The sequence below is a fragment of the Marmota flaviventris genome, chromosome 10, assembly GCF_047511675.1.
Source record: "Marmota flaviventris isolate mMarFla1 chromosome 10, mMarFla1.hap1, whole genome shotgun sequence".
Taxonomy (NCBI): Eukaryota; Metazoa; Chordata; class Mammalia; order Rodentia; family Sciuridae; genus Marmota; species Marmota flaviventris.
The window spans coordinates 72,079,010-72,106,199 of NC_092507.1; the positions used below are offsets into that span (position 1 = coordinate 72,079,010).

The 27,190-nt window shown below is 33.7% G+C and overlaps 1 protein-coding gene and 1 pseudogene across 1 annotated transcript in view; one reads left to right on the forward strand and one right to left on the reverse strand.

Annotated features, from left to right (window-relative positions):
- Positions 1-7,546: 7,546 nt before the first annotated feature.
- LOC114092676 (RNA-binding protein FXR1 pseudogene) lies at positions 7,547-9,310 on the forward strand (annotated as a pseudogene).
- Positions 9,311-12,831: 3,521 nt separating this feature from the next.
- The window catches only part of Col24a1 (collagen type XXIV alpha 1 chain), a 379,962-nt gene continuing 365,603 nt past the window's right edge, over positions 12,832-27,190 (reverse strand). The window contains exons 55-59 of the mRNA XM_071618609.1: positions 24,819-24,884; positions 24,065-24,233; positions 19,261-19,370; positions 16,330-16,539; positions 12,832-12,978 (exon numbers count right to left, since the gene is read on the reverse strand). Of these exons, the coding sequence (XP_071474710.1) occupies positions 12,832-12,978; positions 16,330-16,539; positions 19,261-19,370; positions 24,065-24,233; positions 24,819-24,884 (702 nt within the window). The remainder of the gene's footprint in view (positions 12,979-16,329; positions 16,540-19,260; positions 19,371-24,064; positions 24,234-24,818; positions 24,885-27,190) is intronic.

Here is a 27,190-nt window from a genome sequence, read left to right on the forward strand (position 1 = left end):
TAGTCCTAGTCCTGCTTTGACATGACAGCAGCTGTGGCTAACAGCTGCAACCAGATTTCAGCTTTAAACTGCTAAGGTTCTGGGTCATTGCTACACAGTAATAGATGATTAATGCCAAGTCATTGTGTGGTTTGTAAATATTTTCTCCAAGTCGGTGGCATGTTTTTCATTTTTTTGGTTGTGTCTTTTAAAGAGCAAAAGTGTTATATTTCAATCAAATATAACATTGATCTTTTTTGTGAATTGTACTTTTTGGTTAACATTAATAAATTTTTGCATAGCATGAGGTTCCAAAGATATTACCCTGTATTTCCTACAAGTTTTATCACTTTAGCTTGGTTCGTTTTAGCTTATTTAGATATAGGATTCATTTTGAGTTGATTTTTGGATAGAGTGAAAAGTAATGGCTTAAGTTCTTTTCTATGTATGGATGTCTTATTGTCTAAGCACCATTGTTGAAAGGATTATTTTTCCCCTTGAATTGCCTTGACATTTAAAAAATGTCAACAAATACAAGCTGACAACAAATACAAGGATTTCTGGACTTTATATCCAATTTAATTCATCTGTATGTATATCTTTATGCTTTAGACCAGTATACACTCCCTTGATTATTGTAACATTTTTCCTTTTTTTTTCTTCTTTTATCTTTGCTATGCTGGGAATTGGTCCCAGGGCCTTGCAGATGCCAGGCGAGCAATCTATTACTGGGGTACACCTTTAGCCTCTACAGTAACTGGGTCATGTAAGTCCTTCTTTGCTTTGTTTATTTTTGTTTTGTTTTTGGCAGAGAAGCAATGGTTGTATTCAAAGCATTAAGTGGACCACTGTTACATTTTCCCACTGTCAATTTCTACATTCCATTTGTATGGAAAAATGAACGATGACATCTCCAAGCTGCTTCTTTCTGAGAGAGGGCAAAGTTGGGGGAAGTAAACTGAAGTCCTCATTCTGTGACAGATGGGCATAAATAGTTAAGGGTATTCAGCATCAGGGCAGTTCAGAGAGCCATGGTTGCAGTTGGTGGGTAACTGGACAAGGCATATGTAAGGCAGGGATCTTGCTAAAACAACAATAAACAAAGCAGCAAGGCATTACGTTTTTGTAAACAATTAGCACAAAGGCAATTAGTATTTCAGCCAGTCTCTGAAAACAATGAAGATAGTAACTTATAATCATATCAGTGAAAAACAGATCAAATTTATCTATGTAGGAGGTTAGGAAGATTTGTAGGCCTATGAGATCAGACTCAAATTTACTTAGGAAAAACTTGTGACTATAGAGTTCTTTGTGGTGATTATTATTAGGCACTCCCACAGAAGAACCCTCTCAGTATAGCCTCCAGCTTTACTTACTTTGGTAGGGCTGACACAAGTGTATATCTTAAGTTACATTTAAAAAAAAAAAAACATTGTCTTTCCTTTTAAATGTCTTTGTATGACTTTAGTCATACTCTCCTGCCAGGTGTTTAAGACTAAGTTGGTCAAAATTGACTTCTTATCTTCTTTTAGGGTCAGCTGAAACTCTTCAGGGATCACTTTTGGTAACATGTAAGAAGCTTCTTGGTTCCTTTTGCCTTCCTTTACCAGTTGTATCACCTGCCAGGATTGGTCAGAGTTTTGCTGACCATACATGGCTTTTTTTGAAAGCTTCAGAAACATTTACCTCTCCAATGACCCTCCTGTTTGCAGAATGTACACTGGCTGGCTTCCTGTCCTTTCAATCCCCTAATCTGGAGGTTGAGTGATTTACTGGAGTTGCAGGGCCCATAAAAGGTTGTTGTCATTTCCTGAGTTCTAGTTGACCTTGGAGGACTTCTTTGCTCTTCTTGAAAACTGTGTTGGCTATTTGAGGCCCTTTGCATACATCTATGAATGTTAAGGTCAGCTTGTCCATTTCCACAAAAGAGCTGGCTGGAATTTTGATTGGGGTTGTATGTACATCAATTTGGGGAGAAATGGCAGTTTAATACTGTGTCTTAGAATCAATAAAAACAGAATGTCAACTAGTTATTTATATTGTCTTTAATTTCAGTTGATAATACTTTGCAGTGTTGGGGCACAATCGTAATTTCAGCAACTCAAGAGGATTGTAAGTTTGAGACTAGCTTGGGCAACTTAGTGAGGTCCTGTCTCAAAATAGAAAATAAGAAGCTCTGGGGATGTAGCTCAGGGGTAAAGTGCACTCGGGTTCAATCCCTAGTACTGGAGAATATGAGAGAATTTTGTAGTTTTCAGTGTATAAGCTTTTCCATGTCTTTTGCTTAAGTTCAATTTTTATTTTATCCATTCATTCATTCATTCATTCATTCGTTTTGTGGAATAGGGGATTGAACCCCAGCCCCACACATACTAGGCAAGTCAAGTGCTCTACCACTGAGCTACATCCCTAACCCAAGTTTTTTCTTTTTGATGTGATTTTGAAAAGCTTATTTAATTTCATTTCGAATATTTCATTGCTTATATATATAAATACAATTGATTTTTGTATATTGATTTTATGTCCTACTACCTTATGAAACTCACTTATTTTATTATATGTACATAATTAGATTCAATGAATAAAAATCTTTTTAGAAGTTTCATCTGTATCTATATATTTATTAGAAATATTTGTTGATACAGACTGTTTCTGACATATGATGGTTCAACTTGGGATTTTTCCACTTGACCATGATGCAAAAGTGGTACATATTCAGGGGAAATTGTGCCTCAAATTTTGAATTTTGATCTATTCCTAGGCTTGCAATATGTGACATAAAACTCTTGCCATGCTGGATAGTGGCAGCAAACTGCAGCTCCTAGTCAACTGTGTGATCACAAGGGAAAACAACCAGTATTCTACAAAGTGCTATGTTGCTAAGATACGATGCTCTGCAGGGCAGGTGTATTAAATGCATTTCTACTTACAATATTTTCAATTTATGATGGGTTTATCATGATTTAATCTCATCATAAATTGCAGAACATCTAATTTCTTTTTTTAAAATTTTTTTATTAGTTACACATGACAGTACAATGATCTTGACAATTCATACATTTGAATCAAATGGGGTATAATTTCTTATTTTTCTGATTGTACAGGTTGCAGAATCTAATTTCTCTTTTCTTGAAAGGTTTTATTATCAAACTTCTCTCCATATCTTTAAAAATTTGGGTTTCCCCTCTCTTTATTGATTCCAGATACTTTCTGGAAGAGTTCCCCAAGTAAGTTCCAACCTCACTATTTTGTATTTCATGGTATGCAATCTATAACCCAGTCACTAATTTCATTTCAATCACTACATTTTTTCATAACTAGTATTTCCAGCTTATTATTGCTACATATTTCTAATATATTTTCAATTAGACCATGAAACACAAGAATTTGTTATTGACACTCAAATTTCAGTTAAATGGGGTTAGCATAAAGTGAATTCCCAAGAATTAGCTAAAACCATTAGTTCAATCATTAATTTGTTAATCTAGTCAATAAATATTTGTTTTCTTAATCCATTCTCAAAGCGATGGGATTAGCATATCTATAGATCAAAATCTGATAATGTCAGTCACCTCCTTTAAAACCTTCAATGCTGCTGGATGCAAAAGGAGGATCACTTGTGTCTAGGAGTTCAAGATCAGTTTAGACAACATAGCAAGTCCCCAGTCTCAAAAACATAAAACACCCGATAACAAAACAAAAACAAAAACTCATCAATGGTTGATTGCTCTGAAGGATAAAGGACTAAGTTCTTGTGATAACCCTGAAAAGATCCCTCATATTCTGGCCTCTATCTTTCCTCCAGTGTCATCTTACCTTACTTTTCCTTCAGAGGCAGGTCAAGCACTACTCCTCTAGGGGAGCATTCCTTCACCACCTCTCTTCCCCTCTACTCAGCCTAGGTCAGTTTTTTTTTTCTTTTTTCTTTTTTGGTATGTGTGTGTGTAGTGTGTGTGTGTGTATGTGTGTGTGTGTGTGTGTGTGTGTAAGTTGAGGTGGTTCAAAGCACTTATTTCAAGATATAACTACATATTCATTAAGATTATCACTTTATTAATTTCAGTTTCTCCCTCAGACAGTAAGCACAGGAACCCTACCTTTTTTGCTTGATTTAGATTGCCAACTCAGAGCACAGTGTCTTATACAGAACAGACAGTAAATTTTGAAAACATGAAAGACATGAAGTGCATCATACACTGTACCGTGCTAAATACTTAAAAATTTTAAAATCTACAGTTTGCCTTCAGAGAGGGCACTCAAAATTAAATGAGGGGAGACAAATGCATAAACTGCAAAAACACCAAAGCAAGTGTTAGAATATAACCTAAGGTGGAAGTCTCATGTATTCCTTTGAGGGGAAAGCTGGGAAAGTTTTCCTAAAGAAGTAACTTGAAGAATGCAAATATGTTGGCCAGACGGACAAAACAAGAGAGATTTCTAGAGAGAGGAATAAAACTACAGAGAATGATCAGGGAGTATCAGATAAGTATAGCTGGAGTATATTAACTCTGATGAGAAAAGAGATAACACAGGTAATCAAAAGCCACGTCACCATGGCCATGTAGGCCTTTCAGTAGAGCTTGAACTTCTTTATATCATAGCTAATAAAGAGTCAAATTCATTTCTTGAGCTTGAGTTCTACAGAAGTGGAACAGAAGTGAGTGGTCAGGAAGAAACCACAGGTTAGTTCTGGGTGTGATTATTCTTTTTTAAAACAATTTTTTTTAGTTGTTGATGATGGACCTTTATTTTATTCATTTATTTATATGTGGTGTTGAGAATTGAACCCAGTGCCTCACACATGTGAGGCAAGCACTCTTATTCTTAAGTAAAGGATCTCGGTTTATACTGTGATTTGAATGGGCATAATTATTAGAACACAATAATGGTTTTCAAAGGATTGGCTGGATCTATTGCTGGCAAAGAATTACTTGGATCAAACAAATACATCATGATTTAGGTCAATCATAATTGATGAGCCTTTAGAAAGAGCCAACAATTGGGGTTATTACTATTAGAGGACTCCAGGACCTGATAAAGAAGGCACCATATTTTCTATAGAGAAATATGTTGTGTAATAGATTTTAAAACATTTTAGAAAAAAACTTTTCTATAAAATTCTAAAGTATTTATTTTTAAAACTAACCCTTAAAACAGCACATTTTATTAGCCAGAATATTTGGCTATGAAGCCAAGCTAAGAAAATTTCAATTTTTTGAATTTCTCACTTCCAACTATTAAACCAGAAGCTTGCTAGTATCTACTACTTACATTTGGTAGAAAGTTGTTTTGTTTTTCATTGTAGGAAGTTTTGAAATAAAGGTATATTGAATTATTCCATGGCATATGAAATTATATAGGAAATATTTGGGAGGAATTAAAATTATTTTAACTGTGAATGTCTTATGTAGTAGCTTGGCATTTGTATTAGTAGTTAAATGGCTTAACTTCTTTTATAAACTGAAAATATATTCCAGTGAAAAAAACCTTGAATGTAATATCAATAACATTCAAGTAAAGTTTTTATTTCCCAATAGCTGAGGGAGATCTTTATTACAGCATGAAGAATGTCCTTTTCATGAAACTGTGTTTCCAGTGTTTGCTTCAAGAAGTGAGAAGTTTTCTTGCATTGGCACTGTAATTTTTTTCCTGAGCTTGATACTATTAAGTATTTTTTAATGCATGGTTTGATTAATTTTTGAACTTGTGTGTAGTCCTAAAATTCCACTGCTAGGTACAGCCAAGATGATATCTCAGATTCCCCTTTAGTTGTTCTCCTATATAGAGGTGCCATTTTTCTAACTTGGCTTTGCACTGCATCAGGACTGTGAATCCAAAACACACAGATTGCATAATTGTGTACCCAGGCTGAGGTGAAAACGACTTCATCATACTTATCATAGCCAATTACTATATAGGTCATGAGGAAAAAGTTACACTTTACAGGTGGAGCACTATACATTGAAGGCTTAGTTTATACTTATTTTTGAAACTATAAAACTTCCAGTCTTGTGTGGGAGGGCCACAGTCATACACTTTGGTCAGAACATGAGGTCTGCCAAAATGCCTCTGGTAAACATCATGTTCCTACTGTTCAAGTCCTTTCTGTGCTTTTAGCAGTGGTTATTCTCTTTATTACAACGTTATCAAAAAGCAAAGCTATTTTTCTTCCCAAAGAAAGAACTACATTTATGTTTCATTAGAGGTAAAAAGCAGGGGCAGATCTAGGTTTTGTGAAGGCTGAAGCTCATACAATTCAGGGTCTTCTATATGAAAAAGACCTAAATATTATCATAATTTTGCAAAATTTACAAACATAGAAACCCATGTGAACATATTTTGAAGGCCAATTCAGGATGCCAAAGTTTACATTTATTAACTCTGCCTCTATAGACAGAATATTTAATAGGACTTTTAAAAATCAATTTTAAAAATTAACTTTCTATACTTTTAGGCTTTAATGTGCTTAAACTTTTTTGTCAATGAGGAAATATATTTATGGCATACTTTATGAATTTACAGATTTTACTTTTGACTGATAGTTACCTATCTATGTGTATAAATGTTTTGGTTTGTGTATTTGTGCTGTTACTGTTATATTCATAAAACTCAAGAAATTATAGGTGAAAAATGTTGTGCTATGATGATATCGATAGAGCCTTTAAACTTGGGCTCAACAAATCCCAAGTAGGATAAAATAAACATGTCATAGATAAATTGTTGAAAGCTACAGAAAGATTAAAAAAAAAAGCTTAAAAGAAGTAAGAGAAAAATGATGTCTTTCAAATGTGGAACAACAATATGAACAATGGCTCACTTCTCTACACCAACATTGGGGGCCAGAAGATATCACACTGACATATTAAAACTGCAGGAAAAAAAAAAGCAACCAAGAATCCTATGTCTAGAGAAAATAATTGTTTTAGTCAGAATCACTGTGACAAAAAGACCTGACAAGAATAACATAGAGGAAGAAAAGTTCATTTGGGGAGCAGGGTGACTACTTAATTCTTGGCTGGAGGTGAGATAGCATATCATGGTGGAAGGGTATGGAGGAGGAAAGCAGCTCAGGTCATAGCTGTGCTCACCAGGGATAAAAAATATAGACCCCAAAGGTATACCCCTAGTGACCTACCTCTTCCAGCCATAGTTACCACCCAGTTAATCCATTCAAGTAGATAAATGCACTGATTAGGTTAAAACTCTCACAACTCAATCCTTTCTCTCTAAACTTCCTTGCATTGTTCCATATATGAGCTTTTGTGGACATGTTATGGTTAAAAAATAATAAAAATTAAAATGAAATAAAGACACATTCAGAATATTCATCACAAGCTGACCAATGCCATAGAAAATGGTAAGGGACATTCTTCACACAAAGAGTAATGATATTATGTGGTAACCTGGACCTATAGGAAAAAAATATTGTTTTTAATTTTTGTATTATTTAAAACACAGTGTTTAAAACAATCATAATCAGAGCACTCAATCAGTGTACTATATTGCCTATGCTTAGATTGGTTTTCCTCAAATTTAATATTTCAAGAACACATTTAAGGGTTCCAACATGGTGGAGCTGACAGTGGAGGGGTGTAAATATAACAGGGATTTCTACAAGGAATTTATCAAAAGTATTCATGAAGATTCCATCACAGTTGTTTTTGAAAATAATTGACAACCAGAATGCCATGTTTCATTTAACAAAATTAAGTTACCACCTGATATAGAAAAAGAAATTAGTAAAGGAGACGAAGTAGAGGTATATTCAAGAGCAAATGACCAAGAACTATGTAGATGGTGGTTGGTTAAAGTTCAGATGATGAAAGAAGAATTTTATGTCATTGAATATGCTGCTTGTGGTGCCACTTACAATGAAATAGTAACATTTGAATGACTTCAGCCTATCAGCATAAAACTGTCAAAAAAATTCTTCAAGTGCACAGTTGATGTTCTTGAGGATCTGAGAGAGGCTTTTTGCTAATGAAAATGCACATAAAGATTTTAAAAAAGCAGTAGGAGCATGCAGAATTTTTTACCCTCTAGAAACCATGCAGCTAACGATACTGTCTGCCAGTGAAGCAACTGTGAAGAGAGTAAATATTCTAAGTGACATGCATTTGTGAAGTATTCATACAAAGTTGATGCTAATGTCCAGTTATGAAGAGGCCAGTAAGCATTTAGAATGCACGGAACAACTTGCAGCAGCATTTCATGACAAATTTGTTGTGAGAGAAGATTTAATGGGACTGGCAATAGGAACACATGGTAGTAATATCCAGCAAGCTAGGAAGGTTTCTTAAGTTACCTTAAGTTGAACTAGGTGAAGATACTGGAACATTTAGAACCTATGGAGAAAGTGCTGATTCTGTAAAAAAGGTTAGAGGTTTCTTGGAATTTGTGGAGGATTTTATTCAGGTTCCTAGGAATCTTATTGGAAAAGTAGTTGGAAAAAATGGCAAAGTTATTAAAAAAATAGTGGACAAATATAGTGTGGTTTGAGTGAGAATTGAAGTAACAGTGACAGTGAAAATTAACTACCTAGAGACAATGAGATGGTTTCATTTGTATTTATTGGCACTAAATAAAAATCATGGGAAAATTTCAAGCTCTTTTAGAGTATTATATTGCTTATCTGAAGGAAGAGGAACAGCTAATCTGTAGGAACACCTACAGATTGATGAACAGCTTCTGACAGACTAGTTCTAGGTCTTATAATGGAAGAGGCAGATATTATAGGGGCACTGATTACAGCTCCAGTTATGGTTCAAATTCTGAGCTAACTCCTCTGAAACAGAATCTGAATGTAAAGAGCTAAGCCATGGTCATTGGGAGGAGGAGATGATCAGGGAAGCAGACATCAGCGTGACAGCAGGAGATACCCAGGAGGAAGAGGCAGAAGTATTTCAGGGGGGTCGAGTTTGTGGTAGATCACTTGGTGGCAAATCCTCCCACAGTTCTGTGCTCAAAGATCGAGACAGCAATCCATACAGCTTACTTGATAATACAGAATCATATCAGACTGCAGACACTGATGCCAGTGAATCTCATCATAGTACTAACCGTTGTAGGCGGTCTCCTAGACAAAGGACTAATGAAGATGCTGTTCTAATGGATGGAATGATTGTATCTGATATAGCTTCAGTTAATGAAAATGGGCTAGGCAAAATATGTGATTGAAGAGCATGGTCCTTCAGAAAAGGCAATAAATGGCCCAATCAGTGCTTCTTGGCAATGAAATTATGAGCTACAGCTTACTCCAGAAGAAGAAAAGATTAATATCTTAAAAAAAGAGAACACTCAAGAAGCAGCAGTCCTGAATGGTGTTTCATAAACTGAAGAAGTTTACAGTTATTTTACATTACATTTACAATAGTGCTTGTATAAGCTTGCCAAAAGATAGAATATGGATCCCCAGTCTTTACATTGCACTTTTAGTTCCTCCATTTGGAATTCAGAAAGGAGAGGGATCCTGAAGAAATCATGTTAAACATACTGTGACACCTACTGTATTGAGACTAGTATATGGAACATTAAAAAAAAAGTTGCTGGCTATAGGAAATGTTTTTTTTTTTTTTTCAAAATATGGCAGAGAGAAGGAGGTGGGTGGGTTCGGAGTCCTAAGGTAATATTCTTTATGAAAGCATTAGCTACTTTTCTTACATTTTCAATAATGTGCTACATTTCTTCACCCAAGGAAATCTAGAATGAAATGCAGTCTAAAATATTTTGCACTGAACTATAATTTCTTCTTTAGTTTAATCTGGAAACCAGTCTATTTTAATAAATGCTTTATGTACAGGAAAATCTGTTGACCAGTGGAAGACTTTTGTTAATGCTCATCTGCAGAGATATTGAATGATATTGGCAGTGACCTTCCTACATGGAGGCTTTGTTTGGTTTATTTAGTAAAGTGTGCAGTATTTAAAAATCAAACATAGCTTTAGTTAAAACACTAAACAGGATTAGTCATATCCATTCAGATGTAACCAGAACTACTGAAAGATAATTTCCAGAAGATTTCTTCTGTATAAACTACATGTTACTCTTCAATAGAGTATCTTCTCCCTTTTCCTTTTTCTCATTTAAATTTTTTTTTGATTTTGGTTTTTTGATGTACAATGTTTTTGTATGCAGGTAGTAAATACATTTTGACTTTCCAAAAAAAAATCACTTAATACCTATAGCAAGATAGCTGTTCTATGTTTCTTCAATGGCTTCTAGAGAGATCATTTATGCCTCTGAACTATGTGATTGTTGTTGATATCATTATTATTACTTTTGGAATAGAAAGTATAATACATAGACTGAAACTATCACCAGAGGAAGGTCCAAGGAATTCCCTTAATTCAGGAAGCGGGTAGGGTTCTTAAGAAACACTGCAGAAAGAAATTTAGGGAGGGTCAGGTGAGATTTACTTAGGAAAGTAAAATCTATATACTAAAGGGAAAGAGACAGCATGGGCTTTCTTTAGTGAGAAGCTTCCTTTAGTCTGGCGTTTTAATATTTATACAGGGACTACTAGAGGTGGAGTCAGGGTGGAGTTATGCAATTTCAAGTTCTCCTTGTGCTTGCACATTGCCCTCCATTCTGGCTCCTTTTTGACGGCAAGGACATGTGATGGCTGGATTGCTCATGAATTGTTTGCAATATATTCCAATGATTCATTTCAACTGTTCATGGGCATTTCTCTTTTGATATTCAATATATCTTTTCTTTTTCTCTGTATCCCCAAATTGATTAACATTTGGGTTGTTTCCATGTTTGGACGATTTTGAATAATAATCCTATGAATGGTGTACTAATATCTGTTGGAGTTCCTACTTTCAATATTTTTAGTATATCCCTACAAGTAGAATTACTGGATGATATGGTAATTCAATAATTAACTTTTTGAGGAACTACCAACCTCTTTTCCACAGTGGCTGCATTCCCACCAGTTACATACAAATCTTTCAATTTCTCCACATCTTCGTGAACACTTATTATTTTCTATTTATTTAACAGTATTGGGGATTGAACCCAGGAATGATTTACTGCTGAGACACATCTTCAGCCCTTTTAATTTTTTATTTTGAGGCAGGGTCTTGCTATGATACTGTTCTCAGACTTGCAATCCTCCTGCCTTAGCAGGACTTAGGACTTATCCTAAGTCACTGTGATTACAGACATGTGCCATCATGTCTGGATTCTAGACCTTATTATTATTATTTTTTAGTTAGGGTCACATTAAGTTGCATAGGTTATTGATAAATTGCTGAGGCTTTTGTGATCCTCCTGCTTCAACTTCCTGAATTTCTGGGATTACAGGTATTGACATCCTGTTGAAAATCATTTGATCATTTTTGTCAGGGTTTATTTCTGTGCCATGGCCTCATATTGTAAAAGTAGGAAACAGGCCCAATATTCTTTTTTTAGGTATGTAATGGTTTTTCTAATAATGTAAATATATATGATATAGAATGGCTATGATAGAGGGGCTATCATTCATAATAAAATCACAAGGTAATATAAAAAGAAAAACAAATAACCAAAGATGATTTAAAGCACATTTTTTTTAATTATAGATAAGTAAGTGTGGATTTGCTGTGGCTAAAGACATCTTTATAATAGATAAACAGATTTTCTATATAGCAAGAGGTATAATATTTTTCTTTTAATAAGAACCAATATCTCTCTGATAACAAGGAAAGACTGAACTGGCTGAACCTACTTTAAGTAGAAAAGACTTTTTTTTTCCTGGATGTTGTTTTCAAGATTGGTAAACTAAATTCTTTCAAGTCCTAACACATTATATTTAAAGAACAGTAAAAGAAAATTAATGAACACTACAAAAACATGTAATTTCTACAAAGCAGAAATATAATATTTATAATTTAAAACAGCAGCAATTTCAAAATATTTGCTGAATTAAAACTTTTCAAAATATATATACACTAAGTATCATTCCAGATGATCGTGGATTTTTAAAACACTATATCACAACTCCCAATCTCTAACCCAAATCTACTACTGGATGTAGATGGCCTAAAATATTTTTTACAACAATTTATAAAATAACACAAAAACAAAAGAGACCTCCCAATTCTCTTGTGTGTGAGCTCAGGTTATGATGTGTTGGCTTTAATTCCTTATGCACAAAGAGAATTTTAAAATAAAACAAGGACTTCACATAAATAATTGCTTTACTTGTTATTAGGTATGTGACCAAACAACTTAAAATACTAATAATTGAAACGTATCTTGATGTAACCAGTACATACACTCTCAAAGACAAAGATGAAAAATGAAATAAAACAGTCTGCATGAAAGCCACAAGCACCATGTTTTAGAAAGAGCACCAAGCAACACAAAAAGGCAACACGTAAGAGGTAGTGTACCACTGGCTAAGATGTATATGTCCATTGGGACCTGAATACAGCTTAGTATTTGGAAAAATAAGACATATTAGACTGTGGCTTGCAATTTTTAGACAGAAGCATTACACATTTGGGAGCATTAGCCAGTATTGCTCCTCAGTGCTCTGCATCTCCAGCTGTCTAATGGGTACTTTGCTCTCAGTCAAAAAATATAGGATACCCTGAAGAATTCCATGCTTATAAATTTTCAGTTTTAGGGAATTCTATAAGAAAGCTCAGATCAATAAAAATTTTAAAAGAATTAAATACTTTATCAATCATAGTCCTCTAAAAATGCCTTTTCTCCTTCTTAGGAGGAAGTCTTTTCTTCCTGAGATTCTTTAAGATTTAGCCAATGCCTTTATTCCATGCATTTCATAATGACAGTATATTTCTGTTTATATTTTCCCTTCTGCAGCAATTATGACCAACAGCATGAATTCTGCATTAATTCACTTTAGAGAAAGCACACAAAACTGCTTTCAATGTAATACTTCCTTTCCGTTTTGAGATGAGGAAGTTTTTGAACGTCAATCACTGGAAGTTGATTAGGATCCTGGGTGTGAAAAAGGAATTTTGCCTTATGCCAACTGCCATCTTGAATCTGTAAATAAAAACACAAGGCTTTCATGTGTAACTGTTTCATCAGCAGCCATTCTGAGCAGACAGTGCTCCATCAGACATTGAAGATTTGTTTTAAGGATTAGAGATAACGAATAGAAAATATTTAGAACAATTTTTAATATATAGTAACAATTACTATTAATAATTGGAAATCTAGGCTTACTTCTTTCTTTATAATGACATTGTGCTCTAATTTTTCATTTCCATAGGTTAATGCTAGGCTTCTGCTTCTGTTGTCTGAGGATCACTAGACCAGATATGAATTAAAAGGCTGCATAATTCTTATTTATTTATTAGTTCTAATCATTTATACATGACAATAGAAAGCTATTCAATTCATTATACACAAATGGAGCAGAAATTTTCACTTCTGTGGTTGTGCATGAAGAAGAGTCACACCATTCGTGCAATCATAATCGTACCTAGGGTAATGATGTCCACCTCATTCCACTGTCTTTCTTATCCCTTTGCCTCCCCTCCCTTGCCTTGCCTCATCCAAAGTTCCTCCACTTATTCCATGCCCCCCCATGGATTAGCATCCACTTATCAGAAAAAACTTTTAGCCCCTGGTTTTTTGAGATTGGCTTATTTCACTTAGCATGATATTCTCTAACTCCATCCATTTACCTGTACATGCCATGATTTTATTCTCTTTTAATGCTGAGTAATATTCTATTGTGTATCTGTACCACAGTTTCTTTATCCATTCATCTATTGAAGGGCATCTAGATTGCTTCCACAGTTTAGCAATTGTGAATTGTACTGCTACAAACATTGATGTGCCTACATTACTGTAGCATGCTGTTTTTAAGTCTTTATGGTATAGAAGGAGGAGTGGGATAGCTGGGTAAAAAGGTGGTTCCATTCTAAGTTTTCTATCTGCTTTCCAGATTGGTTGCACTGATTTTCAGTCCTACCAGCAATGTATGAATGGAAAGGCTGCACAATTCTTAATATGATTAATACTCATCTGTTCTGTGTTCCTGTAATTGTGACCAAGTCTTTAGGGTTAGCATTTTTCTTAGGTAAAAGAAAATGAGCTGGCTTAACTCCTGTACTTTTGGCTGGAAAAAACCAGGCTTGCCTAAGTCAGAAGTAGTTAAATTATAATTATGTTGAATCTTTTTTTAGTTTTCTTTCTTTTTTTCCATTCTGTGGCTCTCCATTTATACAATTTCCATCTTTCCTTTTTCTTCCAGGCCTGTTTCTCTTATTACTGTATGCTCTTTTGTTTCTGATAAATTCTGTGGCATAAAATGTTCTATGATGGACAAGATTCAACAAAACAAAATAGAAAACACAACTGACTAGTTTTGTGGAGCTTTTTATTAAGAAGGTTATTCACTTACTCATCACAGTATTATCACGATATACATTTTCAAGTTTGAAGAAATTTTGGAGGTTATTTAAGTTATAAGTTTCATTGTAAAGCAAAGGTCATTGAAGCTCATTGAAGATAAGTTGCTTGTCTATGTCATAAGCGTGGTGTAATAACTAGACCTAGAATTCTTTGAGTAAGACACCATTGGATTCATTCATTAACTCTTTCAAGAAATATTTTTTGAACTCTTAAGTATATTTGGCACAGTTAAATAAGATGTAATCTTCAATTTTCCTATGGTACTTGAAAAAATAAAGATGAATAAATTAATTCTTTAAAAAATTTTTATTTTATTTTACTTTATTTCAGGCAATGGAAGGGTTACTTTATTTTAAGTTAAATTAAGACAAATAAATTAATTTTGGCTTCTGAATTCTACAAGCTTATAAATCTACTTGAAGAGAAGACATATTAACAATCTCAATAATGTGAACAATGAGTGACAAATTCCTCATTTCTAACTGGAATAGACAGGAAATGCTTCATGAACAATTTACAATTTATATTTGGATTGGTCTTAAAGTATTCCTAAAATTTTCACTTGATTAGAGATGTAGAGAAGGGCATTTCAGAGAAAAGGAAAGGCATGAGTTAAACAACAATAACCAAAACCCCCAAATAAAAAGAGAGAGAAAGTACACAGTGGTTGTGAAAATCAGCCTAGCATGGAGGTTAAAAACACAGGCTTTGGCCTGGACAGATTTTAATACAAATTCAGGCACTATCATTTTCCTCACATATAGAACATCCATTACTTAATTTTAATAGGAAAAGTGAGCTACAATTTAAATACTGACTAGTAGAGCAGTCTACAAATATACTCATGTTTAATTGTATAGGGACTAGCAAAATGAAATAAAACTGATTTGCTTCTGTAACTTGTATTTCATGCAGTTTTAAGATACAGAATCCTAGTAGTAAAATCTCAGTGTAGTTTTTAATTTTCATTTCTCGAATTTCTAGAGATGTTGAATATTTTTTTTGTGATGCAGCCACATCAATGTTTATAGCAGCACAATTCACAATAGCTAAGCTATGGAGCCAACCTAGGTGCCCTTCAACAGATGAATGGATAAATAAAATGTGGTATATATACACAACAGAGTATTACTCAGACATAAAGAAGAATGATTTTATGATATTTTCTGGTAAATGGATGGAGCTGGAGACTATTGTGCAAAGTGAAATAAGCTAAAACCAAAGGTTGAATGTTTTCTCTGATATGTGGAAGCTAATCCACAATAAGGGGTATGTATGTGTGTTGGGGGTAGAATAAAAATTCAGTGGAGTAGACAAGGGGAATGGAAGGAAGGGTGGGATGAGAAAAGGAAAGACAATGGAATGAATCTGACAACTTTCCTATGTACATATATGAATATACCACAGTGAATCTCACCATCGTGTATATCCACAAGAAACTAACAACAACAACAACAAAATAACTATGGGTAAATGGCAGAAAGATCAATAGAGGGAAGGGGGCAGGAGTTGGGGGTGGGGAGGAAAGGAGAAGAAGAGGTATAGGGGACTGAATTAGAACAAGATATATTCCATGCTTTTATAATTATGTCAAAATGGATTTTACTGTCATATACAACTAAAAAGCGCCAATCGCAAATCATAACACTGAAAACACATGAAAGAAATCTGCTTATGTGCTCTATCTTTCTATTATCTATCTGTATATTTATCCATCCTTCCAGATATATGTATTTCCTATAGGGAATAAAACTTAAGTATTAATACCTGTTTTGCATGTAAAAACCCATGAATAACCAATTTTATATAACACAAGATATAAGCAAATGAATGAGTTTGAAAAATGTGGGGTTGTAAGACAGGCACTTTACAAGTTACTAGCCTTCTGTATCTGCAGTTTGTAATTAAAGTCATCTTTGTTTTACCAATTTTTAGTCATATTGAACAATTTTAAAAGTGTCATTCTCTTACCTTGCAGTCATCTGAAAGCACTTTAGGTTCCAGTAAAGTGTTTTCTTCAAAAATCTGACCATTCCACCCCTTAAAACGAATACGCAGTCCTGGGTCACTTGTTTGTGCACTTGTCCACGTGTTTAGACAGTGAATGGTGATGATATGGGTGGCTTCTGAGCTCAGTAAATGAAGGAAGTTCATCTGGACTTTCCCAACTCCAAACTCCAGCTAATACCATAAAAACAATATGTAGTTTATGAGATAAGGCAATTTAGAAACTTCTAGTTTGGGGAAACTTGAGGAAAGTACTTGAAAGGCAGCCTGAAAAAACTTATTTTCTTGGAATTTAAGTGCCAGTTGGTGGTATGCTGATAAATGTTTAACCCTAGGCTCTTAGGTAATGGGGTAGGGGGTTGACTTAAAGCATTTTCTGATTTCCTTGTTGAAAATACTTCCAGCATGGTTGATTTCAGACTACCAAGGTTGTGTCACTGAACGTGGAATTGGGATGAGATGTTAATAATAGGCTTTCTTGAGCCTATGTGAACTGGATCTAGAATACCACTGAACAACTACCTATAATATAAAAATGAAGATAATTTTTATAATATTACCTACAATGCAATATAATTCATTTTAGGTTAATGTTTTTCATAAGAATCTGAAATGCTTTTCTTTTGGTACTGGGGATTGAACCCACAGGTGCTTTATCACTGAGCCACATCTCCTGCCTTTTTGTTTTTATTATGAGACAGGGTTTCATTAAGTTGCTTAGAGCCTCACTAAGTTGCTGAGAATGTCCTTGAATTTGGGATTCTCCTGCTTCAGCCTTTGGAGTTGCTGAGATTACAGGCATGTGACATGGTGCCTAGCTAAGAATCTAAATTTCTGTTGATGCCTTCATTTAAGATTTTTTTGTGCATTTCCAAAGATAAGTTATAAACTCTACAAACTTGGTTGAGTAATTTTTACTAAAAAAACTTTTAAGGACAAGCACAAAATTTATTCTTTTTGTTGTCAGCCCCCAAAGTAGTTCTAGTCATATGTTGTTATTAATAAATGTTTATTGAATGAATGAGTACACGAAGAAGTATTAACAAATCAAATTAACAACAAAGGGCAAAAGTGGCTGGGTGTTGGCACACACCTATAATCCTAGTGGCTTGGAAGGCTGAGGAAGGAGGATCCCAAGTTCAAAGTCAGCCTCAGCAACTTTTCTAAGACCTTAAGCAAGACCCTAAGCAACTTAGTAAGACTCCGTTTTAAAATTAAAAAAAAAAAAAAAAAAAGGTTTTTGGATGTGGCTCAATGGTTAAGTACTCCTGGGTCCAAACTCTGGTAGCAAGAAAAAGAAAAAAAAAAAGACAAACTTGGAGCTTGGAAGTCTGATGGCACATTTTTCAGACTTTGACAGGCAAGCAAAATTTTCTGTAGCTCTAGACATTATTATTATTACTACTATTATTATTCTTTTAGCATCATTCAAGCAAAGGGATGGCCATAATATAAGTGAATAGAAATATCTTTCATGAGGAATTTGTACTAATTTTCAAACATAAAATATCAATTATGAGGTAATAGGAAAGAAAAAGCAGCAGCAACAACAACAAACCCCTGAAAAAGAGAAGAGAGGCAAAAGAAGTGCATAAGAATCAAAACATGGAAGGATGATCAAAAGGAACCTTAGGGTTTAAAAAGATAAATCCATTCATTTTACAGATCAGAATCAGAAATGTGTAAAATATTTAACCTGTTTGAGCCTTAGTTTCCTTGCTGGTAAAGTGGGATATTACACCAACCTGATAAGGGTTGTTATGAGGATTAGAAATGACAAATGCAATTTACCTAGCCTAGTGCTAGCTCACAGTATGCCCTCTTCTGGCTTGCAGTTTCATTCCTAAGTAGCACTAGGTCCTCAATTCCCAGACTTCTTGAGGTTGAGTTTATGGACAGAAAAAAAAATGGGAGAACTGATTCAGCCATCTGAAGAACTGGAATGTGGCCTACTCACTGCTGCTATCTCTTTTGCACAAATAAAATTCCTGAGCCAACTTCCAAGGGAGTGAGGATGATCATGTGGATATTTTGGAGGTAGCAATATCATGTTGTTCTTTATTATAAGTATATGATTTCCTTAGGAATAGAAGAATCCTTCCCTCTATTTCAGGAAGAACCTAGTGCCTACCACAAGGAAACGCCCCACTTGTGAAGAGGGTAGTTCAACAATAAGCAGCTGGTGACTATACATTTTAGCAGCTGCCTTTTTACGATGGATGAAACACACAAGTAGGCACATTTGTCAGTTCTTTGCCAATAAGAAATAAATCTTCGTAATTTAACACACTGGTTTAATCAGAAAAAGAAAGAAGTGTAGTTTTGATTTCAACATGTAAGTAAAACTAAGTTTTAGGTTTTATAGATAGTTGTTATAACATCTATTGTTATACCAAATTCATTTGCATTTATTCTAAATAGTTTATAGAATTATACTTGAAAGAAGTTTTAAATCATATTCAGTGGATGTTTAAAGTAGGATATTTTGTGTCCACACCAAAAAGAGCAAGCTGTTGTGCCAAATTCTTCTTTTATTGATGGAGATGATATAATTTCCAGCAGAACTTTAGGTAATAAATTACTGATCGCAAACCCTGCAGTTCTTTCTAATGTATGTCATGTATAAAAACAACATATGTTGCACAAGTTTTTAAGGAATAAAAAAAACATGATCAATAGAAAAGTCAAACTGAGCCAATCATGAAAACACATAATAAAAATGCCAAATGTCACTGATTCAATGTTTTTAAAAACAAACACCTGTTTCTCATACATGATAAAGAATGAAGAATACCTTGACTTCATGCTTAAAATTCATAATTATGTGAAGTGACAAAATTTTAAAAAATAATTGTTTACAGATACTGTGAATATGTTCTAAAATTTAATACATACCTTTGTCACAGAAATAGGAGATAAACATGTCTGGCCACCAGCACTAAAATTACAGAAAACCTCAATAGCATCTGAAGGGCATCCAAGATTTGGATCAATCCAATATTTTCCTATTAATTCATAGTAAAATGCAAAGTTACTTAGGTGTCATGATATGTATAATAAATATAAACTATGATATGTATAATAATGTACTCTTTATATATTACCCCAGTCTTACATGTTAAAATACTTCAAAGATTATAAAAATTTATATTTAGTGAATGAATGAAAACTGCAAGAATTGTAAAAAACTGACACTGAAAACTGTATTTTTCAGACACCTATTTAAGGGCATTTCATGATTATAATCACAATGATAGAATAACTGAATTTATTGCTTCATACCACAAACAAAAGCTCAACTAAAAGTGAATTGTCTAAAGTTAATTGAGAAATTAAAGTTAATGAGGTATCTGTTCTGTATTATTATAGAGTTAAACATAAATATTTTTTGTGTATATATATGTGTATATATATAAACAACTTTAATTTCTCTAATGAAAGCATATCTTTATGAGTAATGCTAATAATTAAAAATAGAATAAAACAGTTATTTTTGGGGTTTCAGAAAGAAAAATGTTCAATTAAATGGCCATCATTTTCTGTGCTTTCTTGAGATTTGTAAGTGGGAAAAACAGAAGTGCCTATAGTTAGGGTAAGCCTGCCAATCTTTGTATCCACTGAGTGCCCAGGAATAAATAAAGGCCTCAAGTCAGATTAGAGGAAATACTTAGACTGAAAAGCACTGTGTTAGCATCTTAATTCCAGAATAATAGACTCTGAATATTGAAATAGGATTATATTTCAAATATGAAGGATAGGAGTTTTTTAAAAAGGCAGTCCCAGTGTCTTTCATTCAAAAGGTGAAACAACTAGTTTTTGTCAAATGTCACTTTCTATAATAGGTAAGATGCTTTTCCATTTCATCTTTACCACATAGATTTCTCTAGTTCACCATGGGCTTCCTCTAACTTTGAAAAACATCCTTTAGTTATTTTCCTCGTTCTTACTCTACTAATCCTCCAAAATGCATACTTGCTGAATAGGTGGCATAAAGGGTAGGGACTGTCCTCTAATGTAGTGATTTTCAAATTTTAGAAAATTTTGAACCATATGACAAAACACATATGACTGGGCCTTATCACCCAAGTGACCAATTTACTAAGTCTGGGGTAAGGCTTGAGAATCTGCATTTTGAAAAAAAATCTAATTCTGGTCCACAGAACACATCTGGAGAACCACTAAACTGTTGAAATATAGAAGAATGGGGTAAAGGACAGCTACCCTTCTTAGTCCCCTTTCCTCAGTATTCTGAATATTTTAAAGTTTGTAGAAATTATTGCTGGATTATTCACCAGAATCTAATGTAGCCTTCCAGTCGTAGATCTAAGGGAGTCAATATAGATCTTTACTCACCATCTATTCTCTTCCTAGACATGCTTTACTCCTACTATGTGAGCTAATATCAATTTTATGAAAGGTTTTCTATCAAGCAAACTCTCATTGTTATATGAGGGGGAATACTTTGATTTTAGGCATTCTGTTGTACAATGATGAAGTGATGGGGATTCATAACTTCTTTTAAGATATGTGGAGTATAGATAACATTTTATATCATAATATATTTTTTGTGAACCTAAATGTTCTAACTTAAAACTGGCTCTCCCTTGAGGACACTGCTTCCCTTGTAACCCTTTCAACTTCTGCAACAACCTCTATAACACTGTGCCTGGAGGTTGGAAGTTGTCCTTTTTGCTAACTGCAGACCATTTTCCCCCACTTTCTCCCTAAACACTCATCATGTTATATCACCCACTGCCCCTTCCTGGTGAAATCAATGAATGTTTTTTTTTTTTGAAGATTTTAGCTTCTGGCTTGTGATGGCTTTCAGAAAATCTATTTATGACCTAATTTTTGAATTCTTGGTAATTATAAATCCATGTGAATGATACTTCCAATAACCTGGCTTCTCAGTTCCTCGCAGTGTACCATTCCCCCTTAATTTACCACCAATAATCTACCCCATAACTTAAACTATTAACTCTAAAGCCATACCTTAGCCTTTGTTATTACCTGCAACTGTATCTCCTTCATAATTTTGCCTCCCTTCTCTTTTCAGCTTACTCCCTGTGGTGTCTTGACTCGAGTAATTCTTTGATCCTATCAGGACCTGCTACTCATTGATACTATCACCTTTTCATGTCCCTCACGAGCATTTGTTTACTTCTTTTTTTACCCAGCTTAAAACCCATAGTTCTTTACTATAAATATTCAAAATATTGGCTTGAAAGTTCCTCACTATTTTGTTAGCTATTTTATGCTTTTAAATTTAAAAGAATTTTTGTTTTGTACAGGTAATTTGAATTACTTCATTTCTATCATTTTCTCTTAAAATCTGATAAGGTTTTAATCACTACCATTTTTCTAAATGGTTCTTAGTGAAGGTCATCAATGATCTCTGAAGTGCTAAATCCAATAGTTTTTCTTTTTTTAAGTCTTTACCTTGTTGACATTGATCCAGTTGATACCTTCCTCTAAACCTTTTCTTAGATTTCCAAGATACCACATTTGTCTGGTTTTCCTTCTATCTTAGTGATTGCTTCTTCTTAATTTTCTTTGCTAATTCTCTTTCACCTCCCTGATCTTTAAATATTAGATTGCTTTAGGACACAGTTTGTAGACCTCTTTTCTTTCTTTACCTATAATTTAGGTAATCTTAAGTAGTTAAGGTATAACATGAAATTTATATTATGAATGTCATTCATAATTTTTACCCCTGGCCTCTCTTGACCTCTTACTGGAATAGCCAATTACCCACTTGACAGTATTACTTGAAAATCTAATGTCAAACTAAATGTCTCAAACTAAATATATCTAAAATTGAACTATTATCTTCTGTCCACAGTTCCTTCTCTTGAAGTCTGATGTCTTCTCCATTTCTACTAACAACTCCACTCTTCTATATTCCAAAGCTTAGAGTCATTTTTTTTACCATTCTATATCTCTCATAGCCCACATCTAATTTGTCAACAAAAACTGCTGGCTTTACCTTGAAAACAGAATCAAAATCTGACCATTGCTGACTATAGAGTTGATTACATGGGATCAACTGATCCAGCTGATCATTATCTCTTCTGGGTTTGTTCATTTTTTTTCCCTTTCCTGGGTGATTTCAATAGCTCAGTGCTTCTACCCTTGTCCTCATTATATCAAGTAGAGCAATACTTTAAAAATCAAAGCATTATACCAAGTAGAGCAATACTTTAAAAATCAAAGTCAATTTATTTCATTTCTCTGTTAAAAAATTTCCAATGGTTTCTCAAAAGTTGGAGACTTTTGAGTAGTCTAGCAGGTCCTACACAATCTGGTTTCTTGATATCTTTCTGACTTAGTTTCTTACAAGTCTTTAGGTATACTCTTCCAGTCACACTGGCCTTCCTGCTAAACCTAGAACATGCCAACTATATTCCCTGGCTCAAGGCTTTTACATTTGTGCTTTAAGTCTGGAAAGCTCTTTCCTTAGATTCCTGGAGTTTGCTCTCTTTTCTCCTTCTTACTGCTCTCAAATGTCACCTTCTCAGAGAGGCCATTTTATTTGAAACTACACTCTCCACTCCACTTTTTATCCTGTTCCTTTTCATGTATAACTCTTGTCATCTCCAATGATGAAAGTATTTGGGGACATAAAGACCTTTCTTTGTACACATTTCACATCACTTAGCTATTTCTCCTATAAGAAAAGACACAATTTAAATTTTGATTTGATACTGATTTTATTTAATTTATGCTCTCAAATATGGGAAGGAATCAAGCTTACAATCATTATGGGCAGTTATACTTATAAATATTATTTTAGTTTTTATATTGATATAGGGTAGAAAGTATCTATAAAAGTTAAATATTTTATTAATATAAATAGAGTGAACATTTCACTGCATTTCTAGAATTAAAGCATGTTTTTTGATATGAATATATAAATGAATGTGTGACATGTGTATTTGTATATAAAAATTAAAATTAAAATAAAGACTACTAACCTATGAAATAACATAATCTAGTTGTTTTTCAAATTATCATATAGTTAATGTATTATTGAGACTAGAGTTTTTAGGAAAAATGAAATAATATTCATTATACAGTTGACTTCAGACCAAACAAATTAAAATAATAGCAGAGTTTCTCCAATGTAAGTGATGTCTGCTGTTCTTGGTTTAAAAACTTTCCTTGATGGTTTTACTCTAAATTTGTTTTTGCATTCCTTGTTAATGCACTTGAGATTATCTATATAAGGATGAAAAACTTCTAAGAATTACAAACCATTCCATCTTCATGGTCACTGATTCTAGGATGGGAATTTAAATTCTGTTTTGTACAAAAACTATACTGTTAGAAAGCATAGTGGAAGGGGCTTTATGATATCCTTCATGATACTGTCAACTTTGGTGGTCCTGTATTACCAAGTTCTACAGATGCTCCTGTTGGTCAACCCAAAGGCCAGCTTTATATATTTTAATTTTTAATATGAATGTGATACATTCCAAATACAAAATGTAAGCAAATGATATAGCTAGGAATGGGGTGACATCAGAAATATCTCTTCCTCTGGGTATTTGTTTTTGTTTTTATGACATTAAAATGGCTTCTGCCAGTGTTTTATCAAAATAACTAAAGTTTGGAATGAATGTTTTGTAAATTTCAAATGCACTGAAATGATGGAATTAAGTTAGACATCAATCAGATTCTGAGGAAACTAAGAACTTACCATCTGATACTTTGTGTTCACAGTTGAGCAAATCTTTGCAGATTCGTGCTGGGTTATCTCTTGTGCCAAGGGGATTCTTGATGCTGTGTAGTAAATTGCTAAGGTAGTTCAAGGTTTTGAATATCTCTGCACTGTGGTCGATTAAAGTCACTTCAGTATTCTGGTAGCTCTGCCAAGTCATCATAAGAATCATATAAGCAGTAAAACCCTAATGACTATCATGGAAGAAAACTGTGTTCCTAGTTGTATATAGTGACTTGGGGGTAGGATGCAAAGAGTGGTTTATACTTAAGCATAACATATAGTATATGTTTTATTGACCTTGATCCTACAAAGAGATTAAATTTATACTTGAAAGTTTAGTTTTCAAGCTGATATAGACTTAAAAAGAGTTATTATGCCTACTGTATAATGCTTTTTAAGTTACACTTTGAATAAAACAAGTTTAAATAAAGGTGATGATAGGTTATCTCATTTTAAGAAATATAGTTAATTTCATTTAACTGTTTTCTTCAATGGCACCAAATTCCTTACATGTAAGTCCTTAACAACATTACATTTTTGTTTTAACTATTTTCCTTATAAAATATCCTATGCATATCATGTTTAATTATACTTTGTCCTTGAAAATGGGTTCATGTTTTCAATCTGTTTTAAATATAGTCTTTGAGATAATGCTACATTTTGGCCTCCAAAAATTCCTGTTTAATTTTTATATTGATATTGCCAATATAAATAAAGTCAGATATGTTACCTCCATCTGTAGAGCAGTATTTGATTCAATCAAGGCTTGAATAGCAGCATTGATATCCATTTGTTTCTGTGTAAAACAAAACCATTTGAGATCAGCAATAAGATCAACACTGAATGTTCTCAAGTAAAGGCTGTAAATTCTGAAAGCACTGCTCTTAAAGTATACTAACTTATCTGAAAGGAATTTGTAACTCTATGGTTAGACAGATTTTGCAAATATTGCCTGGCTATCAAAAGGACAATATGCTTCCTTTATCCAGATCTCAAAGGTCTCCTAATTAAAATAGGACCAAAATCTAGAGCCCTAATATGAAAAACTATTTGTGCCTGCTTCAAAAAAACACACATACACTATTACTCAGCTGGAAGAAGAATGAAATATAATCCCCTCACTTAATAAATTGTAAAGTGAACAATAAATAACTGTAATAATTTTTAACAGTTACATTCTTGGAAGGGAAACAGAATAAAATACTACTGTCCTGAGGTAGTCACCACATTAGTTTAATCTGATACTTCTGTGGTCTTAAAAACAATTTCTGAAGTTGGAAAATGTACCATTAGTCCCAAAAGAAATAATAAAACATGAATCCAATCTACTCCTGTATTTAATAAAAGATATTTTTAGAGAAAAATTCAGCATAACCATTAGTAAAAGTATTCCTGTAATTAAAAAAAGTAAGCTAGGAAGCTAAGAAACATGAGTTGGGAGAAGATTTTGGGAAATGACATCTGTGTAGGGGACTCAAGCAATCTAATTTCTTTCAGGATGACTGTACTGCTGAGATACCTTTTTTTTTAAAAAAAAAAAAAAACTAGGAAATCCATACAATAGAAACTGTTTTGAACACTCGATAATCTGAAAGACTAGTTAAAATGATTTAACAATCAATAAAATGCACTCTTCCTTGCCTCAACATGTGGTTTTCATATTGGAAAATAATTGATTCATTCTGTGTGTGTGTATATATATATATATATTTATATATATACACACTGCCAAACACTGTGATATTGATGGTAAAATGGTAAGCAAAAAAGAAATTTGTCCTGTGGTGCTTAAGTTTAGAGGGGAGACAGGCATTAATCAAACCATCTAAAGATACATCATTATACACCGTGATATACACTATAAAGAAAGGTGCATGAACCTACAAGAGAAATTGAGTTGATCAAATCTAGAGGATATAGAAGGTTAGGAGGCATAAGTCAGGGAAGGGTTTCCTAAGATAGTGATAGTTAAGTCAAAATTTCTGAACAACAAATAAGGATTGTTAGGGAAAGTGTAGGAGAGCTTTTCAAGCAAAAGAAACAACCATGCTCAAAGGCTATGAGACATGACCTACTCAAGAAGCAGCAAAAAGTGTTACCCTAAAATGTTCTCTATGGATCAAGTAACTCTCACCATCTTGCTTATGGGAATGAGCAGCTTTTTTATATGGGCCACACAAAAATATTGGCACTAAAATGAATAGAAAACTGAGTTGAGTGCTAAATGGTAGCCACCTTTATATATCATTTGGTCTTCTCTTGGTGATTAAAAGATCATTCATTAGAACAACTAGCATAATGGTTCTCAAACTTTTCAGAACCAGAACTCTTTTGCACTTTTAAAATATTATTAAGCACCTCAAAGAACTTTTGCTTATATGAGTTATAACTTGATATTTACCATAATTGAAACACAAATGTAAAATCTTAAATTATATACATGCTAATTGCTTAAAATAAGGCTATATATTTGTGGGGTATCAGAGATTGAACTCAGGGGCACTCAACCACTGAGCTACATCCCCAACCCTATTTTGTATTTTATTTGGAGACAGGGTCTTACTGAGTTGCTTACTGCCTCACTGTTGTTGAGGCTGGCTTTGAATTTGAGATCCTCCTGCCTCAGCCTCCTGAGCCACTGGGATTACGGGTATGTTCCACCACGCCCAGCCCATTATATATTAATATACATAAAATATTTTTATGAAAATAACTATTTTTCAAAACAAGAAAAATAGTGGAAAGGGTTTTGTTGTTTTATGCTTTTATATAGCTCTTGAATGCCTAGATCAGTAGATGACAGCTAAATTCTTATATTTTCTCCTGAACTAAATCAGTTGTGACATATTATTTATTTATTTATTTGCAGTGCTGGGGATTGAACACAGGGCCTTATGCATGCTAGGCAAGCACTCTAATATTTATTTTAGTTGAAATACATGAAGAAAGTTTGACCTCAGAAATATGTAGTTGGAAAAAGAAGAGTCTTGTAGTAGCTTTTCAGATAATTATCAGTATTCTTCTTTGCTACTACACCAAATCTCAACAAGTAGTATATGTTGTGTTCTTCTCCCATTCTACCAGTCTACCACTCTGACACTG